Consider the following 20,214-nt stretch of genomic DNA (forward strand, 5'->3'; position numbering starts at 1 on the left):
AGTAAAGATTCACCTGTTCCCTCCATGGAGTCACTGTACACAGAAATCTGAAGAGCCCTCTGTACTTTATCTCAGGCTCTTATACAGTCTGTAAATGTTGGTTGGTTTTTTTATTTTATTTTATTTTATTTTATTTTGTTTAGCTTTTTTTTTGGTTTTGTGTTGGATGAAGATGTCAAATACTCCAAAAGAACCACACACACACACACACGAAAAAAACCCAAAACACTCCTCATCTGGCAAGGCTCTTTTAATGTTGTACTTTTACCAAACCACAGTACATACTTCAAATAAGGCCTAACAGATTATACTCTTTATAAATTTACAAACAGTTTATTCTCCTTAAAGAGATCATATTATTTTTATCAGTCTTGTGTATTTCAATGAATTATATGTTTATTCAAGCATAACATAGCAAATGTAGCCATAAATCTTTTAGACTAAGTGTCTATAACAGAGGAATCTCAGATACACTATACTTTCAGATTAGGATGTTTCTTAATATACACATTTTTGTTTAATTAGGGTAACTGTCATCTCCTGGTTATGTGTCCCATGGGAAAATTGTGCTCAAGAAAGAAACCTGTGGACTAGAGTAACTGCAAACAGAGAAGGTCTTGGCTCACCTGACAGGAAATTGGGCCAGCTTTGTAGGCACATAACCCTGGGATTGGCTTTCCACCTGGTTCAGAGGGAAGGGGTGAGAGGCTGCTTTTGCTCTCCTAATAGCTAATGGCCCATGTCTTTTCCTGGGTACAGACTGCTCCACAGCAGCAGGAACTAGATCAGTAAGAAAGGACAACTGCATTTCCATCCCTAAGCAACAGCCCAGGTTATTGAGAGCTGGTGGGCTGGTAGAGATGAATTACTCAGATGTGGCATACTTTAAAAAAAAAAGAAAAAAGGGAGTAAAATAAGAAAACAAGTAAAATTATCTGCTTCTGTAGCAATTTTCACAATCTTTTGCTACTGCTATGTATATGAATCTAATTTTGAACCATCACTCACGTCCTTGTCTCTGCTGATCCCTTTTTCTGCTCACAAGGCAATACCCATAAAACAGCAACTAGCTGTTGCTAATTTGCTATCTTGTCAAGCAAAGCCTGTAGAATAGGAGTACCCCACTGTGCTGTGAACCCCCCAACAGACTGCTAAAGAAACTATGTTTTGAGGAAGTTGCACTGAACCACCAGGCTGTGCAAACCTGTTTCTGAAATGTCATATGGCACCAATGGCTTCAAACCATCTCTCAAAGACTGAGAAATAAGTTCCTGCTTGAGCTCAATATGTCCCTGCCAGAGAACCAGCGAGGAAAGAAAAAGGCCTGACACTGAGACAAAACCCAAATCCAAACCATGCAAATTATAGTTGAATAATAAAAAAACAAAATCCAAGCCCATACCCAAGGTGTCCCTTGCAACAGAGATAGCTGATTGCTTTCTAAACTGCAGAACCAGCCATTTCTGTAGCTCCTAAATAACAAGTTTGGCAATAGTTACCATGCACAAAGCAAAGGCCACTTATAAAACATCTCCATAAAAATATCTATTTATCTCTATATCTCTATTTATATATGTCAGTAAGAAGCATCAGACTGAGCACAGCCCAAGCACTCCATGATGGGGGGGGCGGGGGGGATCTATTTAATCTCCATGAAATTAAGCACTCTTAGTTAGGATTGGCATCCACATGTAGGATTAAATCAGTACAGGTAATTTCCATCAGGCTTCTCTTCATTAGCACTAGTCAAACGGGGTAGCAGAATTGTTGGGCAGCTGAAGCCTCTCAGGAATATTGTGCCAAATCATGCTGTTGAGTCAGAGGAACTCCCTGGACTTTGACTAATCAAAGTGTGAGTCAGTTCATTAGGGCTGAAGATAATCTATGTGATGCTTGCCCAGCCAACCCACTGATGAGTCTTGATCCACTGAAGAGCAGAGGAAAACTTCCCCATTGCTTGTGTATGACTGAGACTGACCATGCAAAGCAGATCTGTGGAAAGCCAGTTCTCTGTGCTTCAGAGTTAATAGCAACCAAGTGATACCTTAGTCTTCTTTATTCACGTGACTCGCATCCCTTCTCTTAAGCAGTTGGAGCTTCAAAAGATCAGATACAATGCAGGAGTTACAATAGGATGAGTGTAATATCCCAGGTATTCCACATACAGAAGCACCTTTTCTCCTCAGAGATGCTGATCCAATCCAAAAAATAAAATAATTTAATAACCAATGTTGAGAGTTTTCTCGGATGTGATCATAACAGAAACCTGTAGGAGTGCTGACTTGTTGGCCCTGTTGAGCTGGACCTTTAACACTCCAAGAGACTAAATTTACTAGAAGCTTTTATAATAGAATTTTTCGGTGTCCTACTTTGGAGATTACCAGCAGCCTTGTATAGCTGCTACAAAACCACAAGGGAAGTTGATGGCTGAAAACTCAATGTGACATCTTGTGGCCCTAAGAAAAATAGATGCCAGCTTTTGCCAGGCATTAATTTTATTATTGATATCTCTTGAGAAAATTTGAACCAAGAAATAGAAAGTAACCATGCTGAATGGAATGAAGTGCAGCTGCCTAATTTTCAGACTCTCTCTGCCAGGCAATGCTGTGATTTTGGAACAGATACAAACAAGTTATAAAATAATGCCACAGATGGCAGAAACCAAACTTGCACTTTCAGTCACTGAGTGCCATGAACAAATAAAAACCTACTGCAAATATAAAAGATGACAGGAATGGAGTGGCACATAACCCTTCCACTACAATGATTACATTTTAGGAAGGTGAAAAGCTTCACCTTGGTCAATGTAACAAGCATGGCTGGGAAAGGAGTTTAAAGGTGACAGTAAAAGGTAGTAAATTTGTCAGTGGCAAGGAACACTTCTAAAGTAGAGAAATAGATGTGAAAAAACCCAGAACTGTTAGCAATTTTCTTTCCTTGGAGTAATGGGTAGAGGGGTTTGGAATAAAGGAAGTATTAGATGTCTACAAAGATCTTACTCCTTACTCTTACCAGGAACTGTGTAAAGGGACTTTACACTGTGTTTCAGAGTGTGAAGCAAAGCCAATCTCTCTTTGTTACCTTGCCCTACTGTAGTTTATGCTTCAGGGATAAAGGTGTCATTAGTGCAAGACACACAAGAAAACTCTGCAGACAGACCTTGATTTTACAATAGAAATAACATAAATCTAGCTGCTGGTACTGTGTCCAGCGTGTTATGATGGCAAACCATAGATCTACTTTTAAACGTTTACCCAAAGGAGTTTTTCAAGACAAAGCAGTGCAGGGCTATTTGTTCATCTTGTGAAGGACTTATTGCCTGTGGTAAGGTCAGACTCCTGCAATGATACACACATTGAAAGCACAAGAATGTGCACTTTAGAGAACAAACATTGGCATACAGGGGATGGCTACATTTTCTTTATTCAGCCAAGTTTATCTTCCATACTTCCACATGGGTTTAGAAAAATAGTACTCAGACTTGGCTGGTTGCTCCACTTCTAACCAAAGCCATGATGAAATGAAGGTGAGCTGTTAGGCTGGCAATGCCCCAGATGAAGCCTGCTTCCGTCTGACCTGAGTCATCTACATTTACTGTTTCTGGGCTGATTCAAGAGTTTGCTGCCTTGCTCCAGTGACTACCTTCTTTAAAGAGCCTGTTGATAGCCTACTACCCTGGAAATGGAGTCAGTGGGGAAAAACACATTATGACTGGACAGGATGCTAGATTATCTCATCTAGGTTCCCTTTCCCACAAAATGTTGGACAGAAGGTCTTTTGTGGTCCCTTTCAATTTGTGATGTTCAATAGGTTGGGGGAAAAGTGACAAAAGACAGGGACAGGCAGCAACACATCTGAGACTTGTCTTCTAAGCAGGTAGAAGAGCTTAGGTCTTGTGACTCTGTACTCTCACCAGCAGCCTAGAGCAGCTTGTTTAAGTTTGACATCTTCAGCTGTACTCTTGCAACAGCCTATTTCAAAGCATGTGAAAGACAGGAGCTCAAATATTTTGGCTAAAAAGTATTTACCTTTCTCACCTGTCAGAAAATGTCATCTACCTGCCTTCTCAATAAATTAGAATTTCTTAGAGAAGCTCTGTGCTAGAATTCAGAATGCTAGTTGTTGAATATCATCAGTATCAATACCTGTGCATTATAACAATTAATATGGTGATAGTACATCTCTGACGCTTGGAGACAGCAGAATTAATGCTATGAAATCTGAGGAAATAACAATTTGCTCTTCCTTGATATCCTATTACATACCAAGTGAGAACATTAATCTATGGTAAAACTAAAGGTACACACTTTTATGTTTGTTGTTTAATCCAGATGGTCTTCCTTGAGGAAAAAACAGCAGTGGGCATACAAATGGAAGCTGCTGAATCACAAAAGTAGCAGGATGTACTGAATTTGTTATTTGCTTATGTGTATATTTCCAGAGTATATCTTACCCCCTATTCATTGAAGTGGTTCTGGTTGTGCTTAAAAAATTGCTCAACTTTTCTCACACGATATTTTGAAAATAGAAGATTAATGAAAAGAAATACTTCTGTGTGAAAGAATCTGTTGATACCAAACTTTTTTTACAGTAAGTGTCTTTTAAAAAAAGACTTCTTGTGTAAAAAAGCCATGAATTGGCCCCTTTTCTTCCTGATTCTTAAGCAGTTGGCAAAATTAGGGTTTTGAGTATAGTGCCTCAGAAGAATCTGCTTAGATGTGAAAGTCAGAGTTAACTGTGTTACAGATTGTTAAATAAATTATTTTCCATTACCAGGTCCAAGTCTTGAGGCACCTGAGGCACCTCATTTGAGGCACCTTATGTGCCTGCTACTGTAGAGTGCAGCCTGAGTTTATCTTAAAAATTGCACTTAATTTCAAGAATAAGTGATTTTGCTAGCACTGCAGACTGCTGGGTTTGGAGCAAGTTTGGTATCTTATCCACCCACATCATGGCAGCAATTGCCCAAGTGGTGCAGATATCGCATCCCAAACAGCCTTAGGTTTTGGAGGTGCATGTGCACACCCACATGGCTGTGGTGAGACACGTGGCAGCAGAAGAGACCAAAGACTCTTTGTGTCACAGTGTTCAAGTATCAGTTGGGCTTTACACTTGAACCTTCACTCTCACCTCTTTGTCCTAGAGCTTCTCTACATAAATGAGAAATAATCCTGCATAAAGCATACCTCTCCTTCTGGGGGTTTCAACAGTCAGCACAGAAGAATGGTCAGAACATGGTCTGACCATGTTTCGAACACAGTGTCCCAACAGGACTTGCCACTGTTATATTCACAAAGGAAGTTAAAGTCTTGGATGGATCCAGGGATTTGTTGGGTGGATAAGGAAATGCATGCTATAGACAGAGCAACAGTGCCTCTGACTCAGGTGTTTGTTGCACTGATGCTTTGCCTAGGTTTCACACTCTCCCATACAAGCGCGTTTAACACAGTTCTTTTATAAAATGCTTCATGCCATAAAAATGTTTTAAAGCCTGATAAAGTAGTTTATTAAAAGGAACAGACACAAGTCTGTTGAGCTGGGCATACATTTTTCTCGATGGTTTCAATAAAAGGCTCTCATTCATGAAGGAAAGGACAGAGTTATGATAGGAAAGGAAGGCAAACCACCCACACTCAGTCATTTGTAGTATGTAAACCTTGTTAGGCTGGCAATGCCACAGAATCTGCAGTAACAAATGTGAGTAAAACTGAAAGCATACTGCTTGCTGCTATCTGCAAAATGATCAGAAAGGGAAAAAGCAGAAAGGCAGTCATTTTCTATCCAAACCCTGCTCTCAGACCCTCTGCCCACCTCAACATGTACAGATGTACACTTTGTAACAGGTAACACTGATGCAGGAGGAACATATTTGCACTTCAACAAATCTTCCCTGGTTTTTCACCTTATCTTCTTAGCTATACCTGCATTCTAAAGTACCTTTTTTCACAAACAAGGGGTCTTTTCTTAAGAGGCTTTTCCAACTTCTATCCTTTCCAAATTGATTTCCTGGTACTAAGATGTTAAAAATACAAGCAATGATAAAAATATACAAAGCATGAAGAAACAGCTGTTATGGTGATTAAAACTATTTAAAATGTATTTTTTTTCTTTTTTTTTTTTTTTCCCCTCCTCTTTATTTACCAATCTGGTTTCTAATAGAACTTTAGTAAAAAGGAAAGACATTCACAGAAGATACTTATGCATACAAACACAATGCCCTTCATTCATTCTAATTTGCATGTTGTTGCTGTTAGAAGGCAAGATTTCTGTTTAATTTCTCTAGGATGGATAATGACATCTGATTACCAGAATTTAGGTTCTGCTTTTCAAGAATGACACCCTTTCAGGATTACCATGCTTGATGGAATGTAAAATCATTCATGGGATAAACCATATTGAAAGCTATTGCTTGTTGAACTTAGCTTCACATTTCAAAACATACCCTGGAAATTAGATGCATCTGCTGTTTAAGGACATTGTTTTAATTAAAGTGAATTCTTACCAGTACAATAAACTTGTACATATACACCACTGCTTCAGCAGTCTTACTAAAATATTTGTGATGTCCATCCTCTCAAATATATCATGCTGCCTAGAGCATGACCCTAAAATGCTGCTGTAGCTTTGAAGTGGTAACTGCTAGAAGAGATATAAAAAGTACAGGCAAAGTTTAAGACACAAAAAATACAAAGCAGAAATGCTCCAGTACAAGTTAAAGATACATATTTCTATTTTATATATCTGAATTTTCTATCAGTAAATATGGAATAAGCAGTGTGTAAAAGACCTGATTCAAAACTGCCAGAGTGGACTGCGGATTTTCCTTGAGGCTGGGCTGGCATCAAAATACGTTTTCCATTGTTTTGGCTCTTTGGAGCTCTGTGTCTCATTACCTGGTGGTCTTCAAGACTTGTGAATCCAAAATATTGCTTACATTATTTCACTAACACTGAGAGCTCTGATCTCCAGCCCAGTCTTGCTCTCCCCACTGCTGGTGGCAGTTTTGCCATAGTTTTCTGCAGTGTCAGGAATGACACTTTAGAAACACATCTGGGACACTTTGGTTCCCAAAACAGTACAAGAAGCTACATTTCTCTGCACAGTTCAAATAGGTGAAACAGCAAAAAAAACAGGTGATAAAAGACTGATTATTTTAATATTGTTTGGGGAAAGTATAGAGTTTTATAAAAGCAGGATCCACTCTCCCCTCAAACAGATTTTCCTACATACTTACTGAATGACATGGATTTTTGGCACAAGTAAGAGTGGGTGAAATAAACTATGGATGTTGTTTCAGCCTTCAATGATAGGCTTGCAGTGGAAGAAATTCTCAGAATAGATATAGTGCCAGCAAAATACACAGGCTACATCTCTGAGTCTGCTCCTGCTTTGCTGCCAGGATGCTGAATGACCAGTGCCTATAATTAAACATATATCATTCTCAGAAATGAAATACAAAGCAGACAGGCAGGAATTCACCCAAAGTCACCAAATCCCTATACAGAGACAGCTGCTAGTCAATAATATCATGTCTAAGGTCCAGTTTAAGAAGAAACAAGAGTTCTACTATTTAAAGGTTTCCAGAGTTATGAAAGTGACTGTATTTTAATACAGCACTAATGTATTTCACAGAAGAAGATCCATGGTGTCCAGTCAATGGAGTGGCATAGTTGACCCTGACTTGATTTCAGAAATTTAAACTGTTTTTTCAAATTTAAGACACTAATTTATAACTATTGCTTATGCAAGTTCTCTCTTAATCTCCCAGGGCTGTGAGAGATTAGCTGGTAATTTTTTTAGAAAATCAGTGAATAGATATCACAGGCCTCCCTATCATAACCAGAGACAACTGTCTCTTAATTTGCCAAGAACTTGGTTAGACATGGAAACAAGACAAAGCCATCTTTCCCTTCTAATGCCATGCTGAGGCATTTGGCAATTTGCACTATGGCTGTTAAATCTGTCTCTCCCACATAAAGTAGCAGAGGACTCTGGTCTCTCAGGATACAGGATATTGATCTTCCTCACAGACATTAAATTCAGATTAGGAGTGTTTTTTCTGCAAATCAAATGCCAATCTATGCAAACTGTGCTCTAATCACTACTCTTGGTAACTTGAAGTTGCAGCCAAGGATGTTTTTCAGAGTAGCCTAAGATACCATTAAAATAAAATTAAACATAAAATCATAGAGAAAAGATAATGTCTTTTCAATCCTACAGAGACATCTATGATTGCTATGTAGTTTGCTGAGTGGTGGTACAGGGTAGATCCATCCCCTGCTGATATTCCCCAATGAGAGAAGACTTGGGGAAGACTTATTTTACAACCATGATTAAACCAAATCATCTGCTTGATTACAGACAAGAGAGGGAGAGGTTAATGCAGCAGACAAGGCAAAAGACTGCAGAGCACAAGAGTGACAGAGGTAATTTTTATGCCTACCTGAACCTCTCTGCCATGTATGTTACCTGAGAAACAGTAATTGCTTTTAAAACTGGTAACTTTTTTGTATGCTAATTGCAAATCCATAAATAGAAGAAATTAATGGGCTTGATTTACTCTGATATCTATGTTCCATGGTTATGTTCCTCCAATACAGGACTTTAGGCTACCATCTTTAAAACCCAAACTACCTGGCCTGACTTTCTGATAAATTGTGCTTATCAATATCTTGTCTGGTAAGACTCCAATATTTTCTCCTACACGATTTTTTTCCCCCATTTTTAAAGTGTCAATTAGAATAATGAAAGTTGCAACCAAAAAAAAATAAGGAAATAAAAAAATGGCAGCACTGCAGAGTGTAGTAGATGTTTGGGTGGAAAATAAATATTTCTTGTGCAGAAAAATGAATTAAATCTGTGCATACTAAATCCAGAAATATTAAAGACAAAGCAAATCTAGGACTGTCACAAGAATAAATACTTTTGAAGGGAAGTTCCTGGTATAGTTTCTGTTCTTCTAGCACATGGCATAGCCCTGCAGTATATTCATTCATTCAGTCTGTTCACTGCAAAACCTGTCCATTAAGGCCTTAAATTCCTATCAGTTCAGACCATAGGAGAACCACGCTTCTCTACAGAGGGCAAGCTAAAGCTTTATTAAGTTATTGCCACTAAAAGATACTAAGTCTTCAGGCTGCCCTTTTCTCTTTCCTTCTAGCTGCCTGTCTGATGTTCAGCTGACACTTTGGACACTCCTGATTTGAGAGGAAAATGGGATGCAATGCTGTACTTGGGATTGGCCTTGCTATTCTTAAAAATGCCTTACAAAGACAGTAAAATAGTTTGGGTAAATCTCTGTATTGAAAAGTGACTCTCCCCTATGTGCTGTGTGTTCCTCATGTGCTCTGGAGGCAGAGTTTTCATGCTTCCTTTGCCTCACCTTCCTGACTGTGCAAACACTGTGTAGGTTTTCCTTGCAAAGGGACAGAAACAAGGGATTTAAGGAATAAATTGCTACTCTCAAGTTGAAAAAAAAAAAAGGATGTGAAGTCCATGGGTTCAAATGCACTGAGTAAAGCTGTACTAATACTTTTAAGTATTAATAAGTACTAATACTATTAAGAAGAAACAGAAGAAAACAAAGTCTGGCTCTAATTCCCCACTACAATGTACAGAATATGCCAATATGCCACAGGCAGAGCTGAGTTTAACTTGGCACGTGCCTCAGGGGGTGACTTGGTGCCATAGACAGAGACACAGGAACAGACTAGGTCTACAGACTCACACAGCATCAGACTCCCTCAGAGACCAACTAAATGATACAAAAAACCTTTAAAGCCTCCAGTGCTTTATGATAATCCTTTTTAGTAATAGTAGAGTAGTTGTAATAACAGTATTTTTACATTGCTGATGAGAATTGCACACAATCAGTGAAGTGCCTGGGTCAAGAAGATGGGTTCTGCCAGGGCTGATGAGATGTTGAGAACCTGGTGAGTAAGGTTTGCATTAGTCCTCACCCCCTATCCCACCCCCTGGATCAATGATACCCGAATAAACGGTGACGCGGGGCTGAGGGTGGCCTGCAGGGAAGTGGCCAGCCAGGAAGGAACACAATGCTGGGAAGAAAGGGCTGCCACTTTCTTTCAGGACAGAGCCACCCACATTTTAAACAGCTTTTAAAAATATAAAAAACCAGCCCTGTTTCTTGTCACAGGTATCCAGAACATCTCTAAACACACAGAGAAATAGACAGGTATGACTGAAAATTGCAACCAATGCTGAAGCTGCAAAACTGCTCTTTGTTGTAGTTGTTGGGATACAGAAGGGGCAATTTGCTGTAAATAAATATTAAAAAGTATTTTTTCTTAAATTCTTGAGATATTCTTTTTTTTTTTCTCCAGTCTCAGTGGTATTTTCCTGTCACTTGCTCCTCCAGTTGTGCTGATCTTTTTATCCTATGTGTGCTCAAGTGTCCGAGTGTTCTCTCTCCACTGCAAGAGTCATCCCAGTCCCACCCTGGCCCAGCTCATATCCCACCCCAGGCCCCATCCCCGTGGGCTTAGATAAGCCATTCCTTCTTGCTCTCGTCTATGGTCTCCGTGAAGTTGGGGTCATTGTTCATGATGGCGGCGTCGGCGCTCTCGGCTGACTCTGCCCCTTTGGCCTCGTTGGTGTGGTAGGTTCCCTTGTGGCGGAACATGTAGCGGATCAGGAACACCAAGGTGCAGAGGATGGTGAAGATCACCACTGCGATGACGCCTGCACACAGGAGGAAAGAAAAGATGCCCCTGGTGAGACCAGCTGCAGACTTTAACACAAAAAAAAGATCCCAAAACTCCTCTGAGCTGAGTTGAAGCTACTTGGGCATATGGGCATCACCACAGTTGCTTGGTTTCCACTACTCTAATATTTATATATAGTTTCCACTATATACAAAATGCAGATGTATGAGGTCTGCTGGTGACTGTCATCCCATTGGTAAAAATTTCAACATTAATAACTACTTAAAGACCTGAGCTTTGCTGACCATGAGGCAGAGGGTGCTGAGCACTCCCAGAACTGTGGGGTGTATTGGTGATGTGTGGACAGATCTTTGAAGGTGGAATCACTGATGTTCACTTTCTAGTCAATGGCTGTAAAGACCTATCCTTGCTCCTTGACATGTCCTTGAAAACTGGCTTGGTTCACTGTTGGCTCACACCACCTACTAAGCACTGGCTCCACGTAATTGCAGATTTTATCATCAGTTCTGCTTTATCATCAGTTCTAGCCTTAATTGCTGTCCCTGAAATGGTCTATTTTGGGTTCAACCCTGTTATAGAGAAGTCTCACAAATGTTATTCTCTTAGGCATAGGTATCTATGTGATAAAACAACACTGTTCCTGTTTGGGCCCTTCTCTACAGGCAAAGGAATCTTTCAGGATGAAGATGTTATAAAATTTTCAGAAAAAAATATTCTTATCAGCCAGAGTTATGTTATGCCCCTTTACGTTGACTGATGCATTGGGCAGGTGAATTGAGGCTGTTCAAGTGTGGCCTGAATTTTTTTGAGGAATGCAATGCTGTCCTTCTAGTATTGTAAAGTTTCAAAGTGTAAGGAAAAGTTATATGTAATTATAAAAATATAAATTAGAAGGGAAAAATTGCACAGCAAACCAAGACTAAAGCAACAAACCTAATCCTGGATATGGAAATATGCACCCTTATTACCAATTGCAATTCAGCCATCAGAGACATATACTGCCAAGTATCTTGGAAAATAGACAGTTTTCTTACCTCCTATAATAGCTGAGTTTCTGTTAACTCCATCTCCTATAGCTTGACCATTGTATGGAAAATCAGCACTTGCTGTAAATAGAGAATTAAAGATTCAATAGCAGTGAAACTTCTGTAAAAGTTCAGAAATAAATCCAACATCCTCAGATACAACTTAAAGAAAACTGTGATCACTAGATATTTATCTGTAGATGAATAAAACCAAAAAGATCTGTCAATATTATCTAATCCTTCAAAACTACTTGCTTGCTCCTCATAATGAAAATAAAGTTAAAATAAAGGAGATACTCTCAGTAAAGATTGCTGTTGGTACAGGAAGGCATTTTGCCCTTTACTAACATAAAGTCCATAAGTTTTAAGTGGTAAAAAAAGCACAAAATGAAACAAACCCCTCTCTTTTAAAAGTGTGTGATCATACTTATTATTACAGAGATTTTTGCCTTTGTCACTGCTACCTATTGAAGGCTTCAGAAGCTTCCAGGATTTTGTGACCACCATTGGGTACAAATTCAAACTCCTTCAAAGAAAAAACTTGCATCTCTTTTGCTGCCTCACAGTCCGAAGTAAGAGAGGGGCTGCAGCTTCTGTTGGTCAGAGCCATAGAGCAGCCACCCCACAGAGTACATATCAGCACTTTTGCCACTCTGGGAGAAAGCCCAGCATGGCAGCTGAGCCACTGCTGGAGCTGCTTTGGAGCTGAGGAGCAAGACTGTGAGCTGGAGGAGCTGAGGCAAGGCAGGCATAGGAGGCTGTGGATGAGGATAGTCTCCAGCACACAGGGAAGGAGAGGAAATAAAGGCAGATGTGCCAGCATTCATTTGCCAGTGACCTGAAAACCCCTTCCAGCAGAATTGGATGAATTTGGATGAATTTGGATGGTAGCCTTGGTTATAACCTCCAGAAAATATCACAGAGGCTTTTCAAAGGCAATCTCATCAATTAAACTTATCAATATTTTCTTTATACCAGATATACCAGCTAGACACTGCATTGACTAAGTAAGCCTAGGGAGCTGGGTGAGTGGCTGTAATAATTTTCTTCTTTGCCCCTTGACTAAGACATTGATTTTGAAATAGAGAAAATGTTTTTAAAAGTGCGTTAACTGGAGAAAGTTAAAATAATCAAGGATATGAACTGCTTCTCAGGGCAGAATTTAGAACCCCACAGTATTTTCCTTGCTTGATGGATTAGGTGATACTGTATGAAAATAATCAGTTGCCTTTACAGACCAGTGATGCATTCAGTATATCAAGAACTGGCTGAGGGAATTCAACTCTTTCTGTTACCATGGACCAAAACCCATAATAAAGTTCCTTTTGTATTGTAAAGCAGCTGCACAAAAGAATGAATGGCTTCAGCTTGCCACGTGGCCTGAAAAGAGGTTTGGGGCTAGAGTAGCCCTCTGTATGCCTACTCTGGGAGAGTCAAACCAGCTGTGTGCTCAGCAGCTGGTTTTTGGCTGGCTGCCTGGGGGACAAACAGGAGTGAGCTTCTCAGAGCTCAGCAGAGGGGCCCTGTCCAGCAGTTTCTGCCAGCAGCACTTGTGTCTTTGACATTTGTTGGTGCTCTGGCTCCTGAAAACCTTCATCTGCACCCCTCTGAAATGAATCAAGCTATAAATTGTAGAAGGTAAATAAATACCTGGTTCTGTATCAGTGGATTTTGCTTCAAAGAACTGTGCCAGGACCGTTAATGAAGACATTTTGGCACAGGATCCATAAACATACCCTTGCAGTGCTAAAAGGGAAGGGCTGGCAGTGGGAAATCCTACTTTTAAACCTGCCCTCCCTGCATCTGAAGGAAAATCCTAAAGCCAAGTAATACTGTGGGGAAAGCATCAAACTCCTTGTGTCTGCCAAATCACAAAAAATTCCTCTCTGCCATTCTAACTCAAAAGGAGGCCCCCTGTCATCCAAGCAGCACCACAGGCAGTTAACAAGTCCTAGCATTTGTCACTTGCTTTAGTTGGTCTCCTGTGTCCTCACACAAGAAATCTGAAAATCTACAATGGTCACAGTTCCTCCTTCCCTTACAATTTAATATTATATTTTATCTTCTTTTAATAGGTTATTTCAAGAACAATGGCACTAGTGAAATGTGAAGAAAGAGAAAAGCTGCTGTTTATGGCAGCATGATCCCTCTTGAGCTGCCACATCTTACTGGCTATGCTACAAGGGATTCCTGGCAGATGGAAGACCATGGTCTGTGATGCTCAACAGGCACTGAAGCACACTGCAGGATAAGAAAGGACATGATCAAGAAAGGACATGATCCAGGATGTGGAGCTCCATCCTTGATCTTGGCTGAGAGCTGCTGCTAGGAGTGGACCAAATGCCTTCATGCTGCTCTCCGTTGCACCCAGTCATCTTACACTCGGGAGGAGCTGTCCATCGGATCAACAAGCACATGTGATTCACTCTGAGACCTCTCACCTCTGACAAAAAGGAAACAACAAAATGCTTCTGGGAGCTGGGGAGGCTATTTCAGCAAGAAATCAGATTGACAAAATTGTGCCCTGCTGCAGCTGCTGGAGAACTAGGTGTGCTGCAGGGGAAAAAAGGAGCTTAGGCTTTCATTAATCTTTTTTTTTTTTTAAAGCACTTGCAGTAGTGTTGGCAGATATTATCACTGTAATTCATGAATTGCTGTTCTATTATTCTTGTGACACCAAGAGACCTGCTTGTGTATTATGGGGTTTTTTTGACTGAAAACTTGTATCTAAAATTTCATCCAAATGTGGGGTTAGAGAATATATTTTTCTGCAAAAATAGCTACACAATTTTTTTACTTGAAGTATTATTATAGATGAATAAAGGAGAAAGAAAACAATGAATTAGTTTCCTTTTTTAATGGGAAGCTCCCTTGAAATTCTTCAGTAGCTTCTCAAAAGATCAGAAATAGCTATAGATCAGAGGTCTAAGAACTGCAAAAGGGTAATTCCTGCCACAGCAATCAGGCAGAAAAGAACATGAGAGTCCTTGACCCTCCAAGATGAGCTTAACAGAGTATTGTCCCCAACAGGTACCAAGTGCAGGTATTTCAGACAGGAGTTACATCATCCAAAAGCATGGGGATTCCTCTCTGACCTTACTACAGTCACAGTCCTTGGCAATCTTAAGCAACTTTGCTAAAAAGACAACTAACTAGAGTTTTTCTTCCATTGCTGCTGGAATTGAGGAACTAAAAGAGGAAAGAACACATTAGAACAGCAGTAATACTGATCCTCTGGTAAAAGCACAGAAGAGTACATAAAGTGCTGTTCATAGGCTGTAGAGAGTAATTCCTAAAACTAATCTTCCCTAGGTTTCTCCAAGTAGCCAGGGTCTCATGTGTGTGATTCAAAACATGAAGAATGGAGCAAAGAGCTTTTTAATCTATCCTGGGAAACAGAAAATCTATCCTGAAAAGCTAAATATTAACCCAAGAAATATCCTGCCAGCTCCCTAAAATCCTCTGCTCATGCAGCTGTGGCACAGAGACATCAGCTTGCTGTCATGGCACACCAAAGACCTTTTCCTAAAACCTGCAGCCAGTGCAGGGACAGATTGCTCTGTATCAGGAAGTGCTAAGCTCCTCTGTGGCTTATGAACATCACTTTGGTTCCCTTCCAGGATCCAAGCTGGCTGATGCTGTTCTCTGCACCCTGTCTTTCCAGAGCAGGTCATCAGGTTTGCTTCAAACACCACCATCCTGAGGCTAACCTATGTAAAAGGACAGAGTACACTTTGCTTTCTCTTTCTTTCATGGGCTGCTGTTTACAAGGTCATAGTTTCAATAACCACAGAGTAAATCTACAGAGTCTGTACTTATGTTCTGCACTTTTCAACTTTCTGTTATTAGGGTAAATGGGGTTGAAGAAATTTTGCAGCACCTAAAAGGGTCATTAAAGACTGACTGCAGGCAAATTCCTTATTCTGACCATCATTTTAATGGCATTTGAAGCTTTAGATGACCACAAAAATGCAGATGGAGACCTGCCATCCTTCAGCATGCCCAGCATGGTCATTGCCACAGTCAGATGCAAAACAGCAGCCCTCAATGAATGGAGAGGGAAGATGGGACTGGATAAACAGAGCACAACTAGGATTGATGTTAAAGATGACAGATGTGCTTGGTTTAGCTGAGTGAATTGAATCTGCTTCATTATGACAGGCATGATTTTACATCTGCTATTTTCAGAGGGAAAATATTTTACAATGGATCCCACATAAAAGCCTTTTGCAAATTCACAAAATTGAGATAAAAAAATGACCTTGATAAAGTAGTCCAGAAGGTGAGTGTGGGCTGAGAAATGAGCAAAAGGTTGTTCAGTAAAGGCAAAGGGAAACCCAAAACCAAAGCGGGGTGGGGATTTTCAGGTAAAGAGCAGTATCAAGAAGTACACAGTAAAAAGGTAAATTTTGTTTTGAGATACATTAATAGGAGTGTTATACATAAGTAATTGAAAACAATTTTTAAAACTTTTTTTCTGAGTGGGCAATTCTTGGTTAAAATATACCACACTACAAAGGAAGACACAGCTTAGATTTGCTCCAAAAAAGGAAGTGTGAGAGTTATCACAGGTCTAAAGCAATCAATAAAAGAAGAAATGCTGGAAAATGAGCTTGTTCAGACTAGATCTTATGTGCTGCAAGACTTCTTTGGCCTTTCATCTTTACAGATGTCCACAATTTTGAGAAGTATTTGTCCATTATTAAACCAGTTGGGTTTTCACATAAATATGAACCACAGAAGAAACCAGAACCACCGGGTCTGATGATCACAAGGTCTATAAAAACCATATCAATCAACACATTGATTAGAATTAAAACAGTAAGATAAAATAAAAGATGTGAACTATAACTCCTTCTTCCTAATTCTATTTTGCAGCCAAGCATCCAAGAATTGACTTTACAATGACAACAAACTCTCACTTACATGTTAGGATTATGAGGAAATGTTGGATTCTAGATCCATTCATGAATCTGGTTCTCCATAGGATCACAGCACAGAGAAAAATAAAAAGAAGCTCTCTGGTGTCATTCTGTAAATTATGTCAACTCTGCTGGTCAGGTGAGACTGTACTGCTGTGGTTTGAAATTACAGAGCTCCCCTTATTACAGACTCTAAATACAGAACCTAATTGCTTGACTCTTGATAGTCAAAATTCATGTACAGTCACAGCCCCATTCCCCTTCCTGAAGGGACAGGATCACAAGTGAAACTCTAAACACACGCACAGAAATGATGGAGCAGAGTAAACAATGCCATTACATAGTCCTACATCAAAGGTGAACAACACAACCCTTTTGTGCTCATCCCACTACCTGTGCCCATCCCATCCACTTCTCTCCTCCTGAGTTTGGCTCTGTGAAGAGCTCTCATGACACATAAACTGCAGCAATTCAGCAAAAGAAAAAAAAAAAAATCGGAAGCAGTATGAAAAAAGCTGTCTCTTTTAATGCACATTTTTCCGTGTCTTACTTTGTATTGGAAGTTCATATGTTTTTATCTTTTAAATTAATAAATCTAGTTTTTTTCCTGCTTCTCTAGGCTGAAAACTCAGAAAGGAGGAAAACTACCCCTACTCTTCTTTTCTAGGTGTTTGAGAGCAGATTCTGAGGGAGGACTGTTTAACATTAAACTCTGTTAACAGACTTTACTTGAATTCCTATGAACATCAGGTTAAGTATAGAACCAAGAATTTGGCTGAAGAGATTTTTAATATTAAATACCTCCAAGTTTAAAAAAACCCAAGCTCACACTTACTCCCCCACCACCCCAGAATATCTAAAAGGTATTATTAACCATGTTGTTTGTAAAAGGTTGAGTTTGTTCTAGCATACTATGTGGGGTCAGTCATTACTCTCCCTGAATTTTTAGTGATGCCTCAAGTGTAGTATTAGAGGGTTATATGTATGTCCTTATTATGAACCACTTTCCTGAATTTATGGAAATAGAAATCTTCACAGTCACAGACTTAATAATTTTTTTTAGCACAAGTTACAGGATATTGGGAAAAATACACCCACTTAGCAATTCTATAACTACCAGAACAGACGTGCAGCTTTAAAGGAAAAATTGAGGCTTTTAATTTTAAAAATGTCATATTCTCTCTGTTGCCAATAATGCTAGTTATCTGGAACATGAAAATCTCCATGTTGGAACAGAACACACTAATTTCTTCAGTCTTTTACAACCATCTTTACTGGGAGGACATAGAGGAAAAAACCGTAATGTAAATGATAAAAAATCCTCTAGTGCATTAGTGCTATTTGGACCAATTACTTATACTAAGTTTTATCAGGTATGTTAAGTTAGATCAAAAATATTTTAAAAGGTTACATTTTATTAGCGAACTTTTCATTGAATCTCAGTAGTTTTTATGTCAGCTTCTGGTGAGTTCTGCTGAGAGAGATACATGCACAGAGATAATGGAAAACCTGTGGGTTTACATTTTTAGTGTGAAGACTCTTCGATGCTGTCTTTTTATACCAATAGAAAGTGAGTATAAATTAAAAGTTCCTTTTAAATGATGGTTTAATAGAAACATTGTCCTGTGAACACCCTTCTGCATGTAAATGCCTGGGACAGTGGGAAAGTAAGTGGGGATTATAGAAGAAAAGTGTTGTTGGATGTTACTGTAAAAGAAAGCATGCATTTTAGAATGAACAATGGAAATGCTAACAATGAACAATGGCAGTGCTGGAAGAAAATGAAGTGAAAGCTCCCTGGCCAATGAACTGGGACAATACAGACTCTCAACACTAGACAGCAGACAACCCAATCAGTAAAGATAGCTATTTGTGAAATGCTGTGTTACCAGCCCTTTAACTTCCTTCTGCAGGTGAGCTTTGCTGTCCACACTCTTAAGGAGAGGAGGAAATGGAGTTTTATCAATGGCTTACACTGAGAGTTGTACAATATTCTTTTTTTTTGGTCTTGAAAGGCAATCTTCCTAGCAAAGGGACTGAAAAACTTGTGCCTTATTAGGAGACCCTTCGCTGCAGCTCAAACTTCACCAGTCAGTCCTGGATGAAATACAAAACAGGGAAAACATTCCTGCACTGCCTTTTGGGATGGGTTAGGTGATTATCCCTTGCTTTCCCCTTTGTATGATTGTTTCACATCTTCTGTGGCACATAAGCAATTAATTGTACAAAGTAGTGGTAAGGCAAGACACTTCATAATACTAATATCTGGTACTTGTAAGCTATGGAATTTTATTCATTTAAGAAGGAGAACAGACATTTAGCATCACTTTTTGATTTTATCTGCAGTTGAACTTCAGCAAGTTGGATCTCAGAATTAGTTTCCAATTGATTTGCAGCATATTAGTGCATCCTCATTCATCAAAGGCCCAAACTCATCTTTCAATTCCTGGTACTAACATCTGTTTGACACTAAGTCTCACTATGACTCCAGACAAGAGTCATGCTGGCCTAAGCTATCACTTCCATGAAAATTTTATGAGCAGTGCTTACATTTCACCTGTTAAGGAAGATACACAAATATTTCCTTTTATAATTAATGTAAAAGATGAAGCGCTTTGGTACTCTCAAAGGATCAGTGGAGTTAATGCTGGTCAAAGCCTGGCTGTATATAGCTAATCACTGACAATGGACCCAGAGGGAATATGTGAAAGAAACACTCTTTCCCTCTTTCTCAAAAGAAGAAAATCCACCCTAAAGACCAAGAATATCAAACAAACCTGTACACTTATGACAGCTACAAAAAAGGAGGAAAAAAAGAGGAAGACTCTGACTGGGGATAAGAAATGGGTGAGATTGGAGAATTGAAACCTAAAAACCCCTTTAATAGCTGTAATGACCTGACTGTAATCCAGAATAACCTCTTACACAGGAAGTGTGTTTCTGCCTGAGGTAAGGAAAAAGGAAGCAGTCATATGAAGTGCTCAGGCATCTAAATGCTTCCTTCTCTACTTAATTTTCCCTCTAATTTATGCCATCTCTATATTCCTGGTTAAGATTCATACTTGTGTAAAAAATAAAGTCTTTGCAGAGGATGGAAAAGACTCTTTTTAGTATTAGCACCTTCTCTTGACATTAGGTAGCAGCATTAATATTCAAATCACTGCTTATGAAACAGCTACAATACTGGTCTGTCAACGAATGCCAGAAGAATTTACAAGCTTGGCAGTCTGCCAACTGTCTGATACACTAGACAGAGTTTCAGAAATCCCACACAGAAATTATATAGTCTTAAAGTTATGAGAAAGCTATGCATAATTGTGTGAAGGAGTTACATGAGACTGAGGGAGGCATTTTTATTCCAAATCAATGGAGAGATTTGCAGTAATTCAAGCACCATAATTAAACCCTTTAAGGATGAAGCACTGATTGTGCCAGATTTCAGACAGATGCTCTTCCTAGTTAGCTGTTTGATGGGCAGGAGAAAAATAGAAACTGTTGCATTTAAATGTTCACCACTTACTCTCTTGTCTGCAAGAAATACTTGGTGCTTAGAAACTGAGCTAGGAGTTTCTGCTAGACTTA

General features: G+C 39.4%; 1 protein-coding gene across 5 annotated transcripts in view; it reads right to left on the reverse strand.

Annotated features, from left to right (window-relative positions):
* Nucleotides 1-235: 235 nt before the first annotated feature.
* Nucleotides 236-20,214, reverse strand: part of CNTNAP2 (contactin associated protein 2) — a 1,072,692-nt gene continuing 1,052,713 nt past the window's right edge. For all 5 annotated transcript variants that reach the window (XM_031503926.3, XM_077786381.2, XM_085573411.1 and 2 more), the window contains 2 exons: nucleotides 11,720-11,791; nucleotides 236-10,701 (listed from right to left, as the gene is read on the reverse strand). In XM_031503926.3, coding sequence (XP_031359786.2) covers nucleotides 10,502-10,701; nucleotides 11,720-11,791 — 272 coding nt within the window. In that variant the 3' untranslated portion in view covers nucleotides 236-10,501. The remainder of the gene's footprint in view (nucleotides 10,702-11,719; nucleotides 11,792-20,214) is intronic.

Source organism: Lonchura striata, chromosome 2 (assembly GCF_050655825.1).
Source record: "Lonchura striata isolate lonStrDom1 chromosome 2, ASM5065582v1, whole genome shotgun sequence".
Lineage (NCBI taxonomy): Eukaryota > Metazoa > Chordata > Aves > Passeriformes > Estrildidae > Lonchura > Lonchura striata.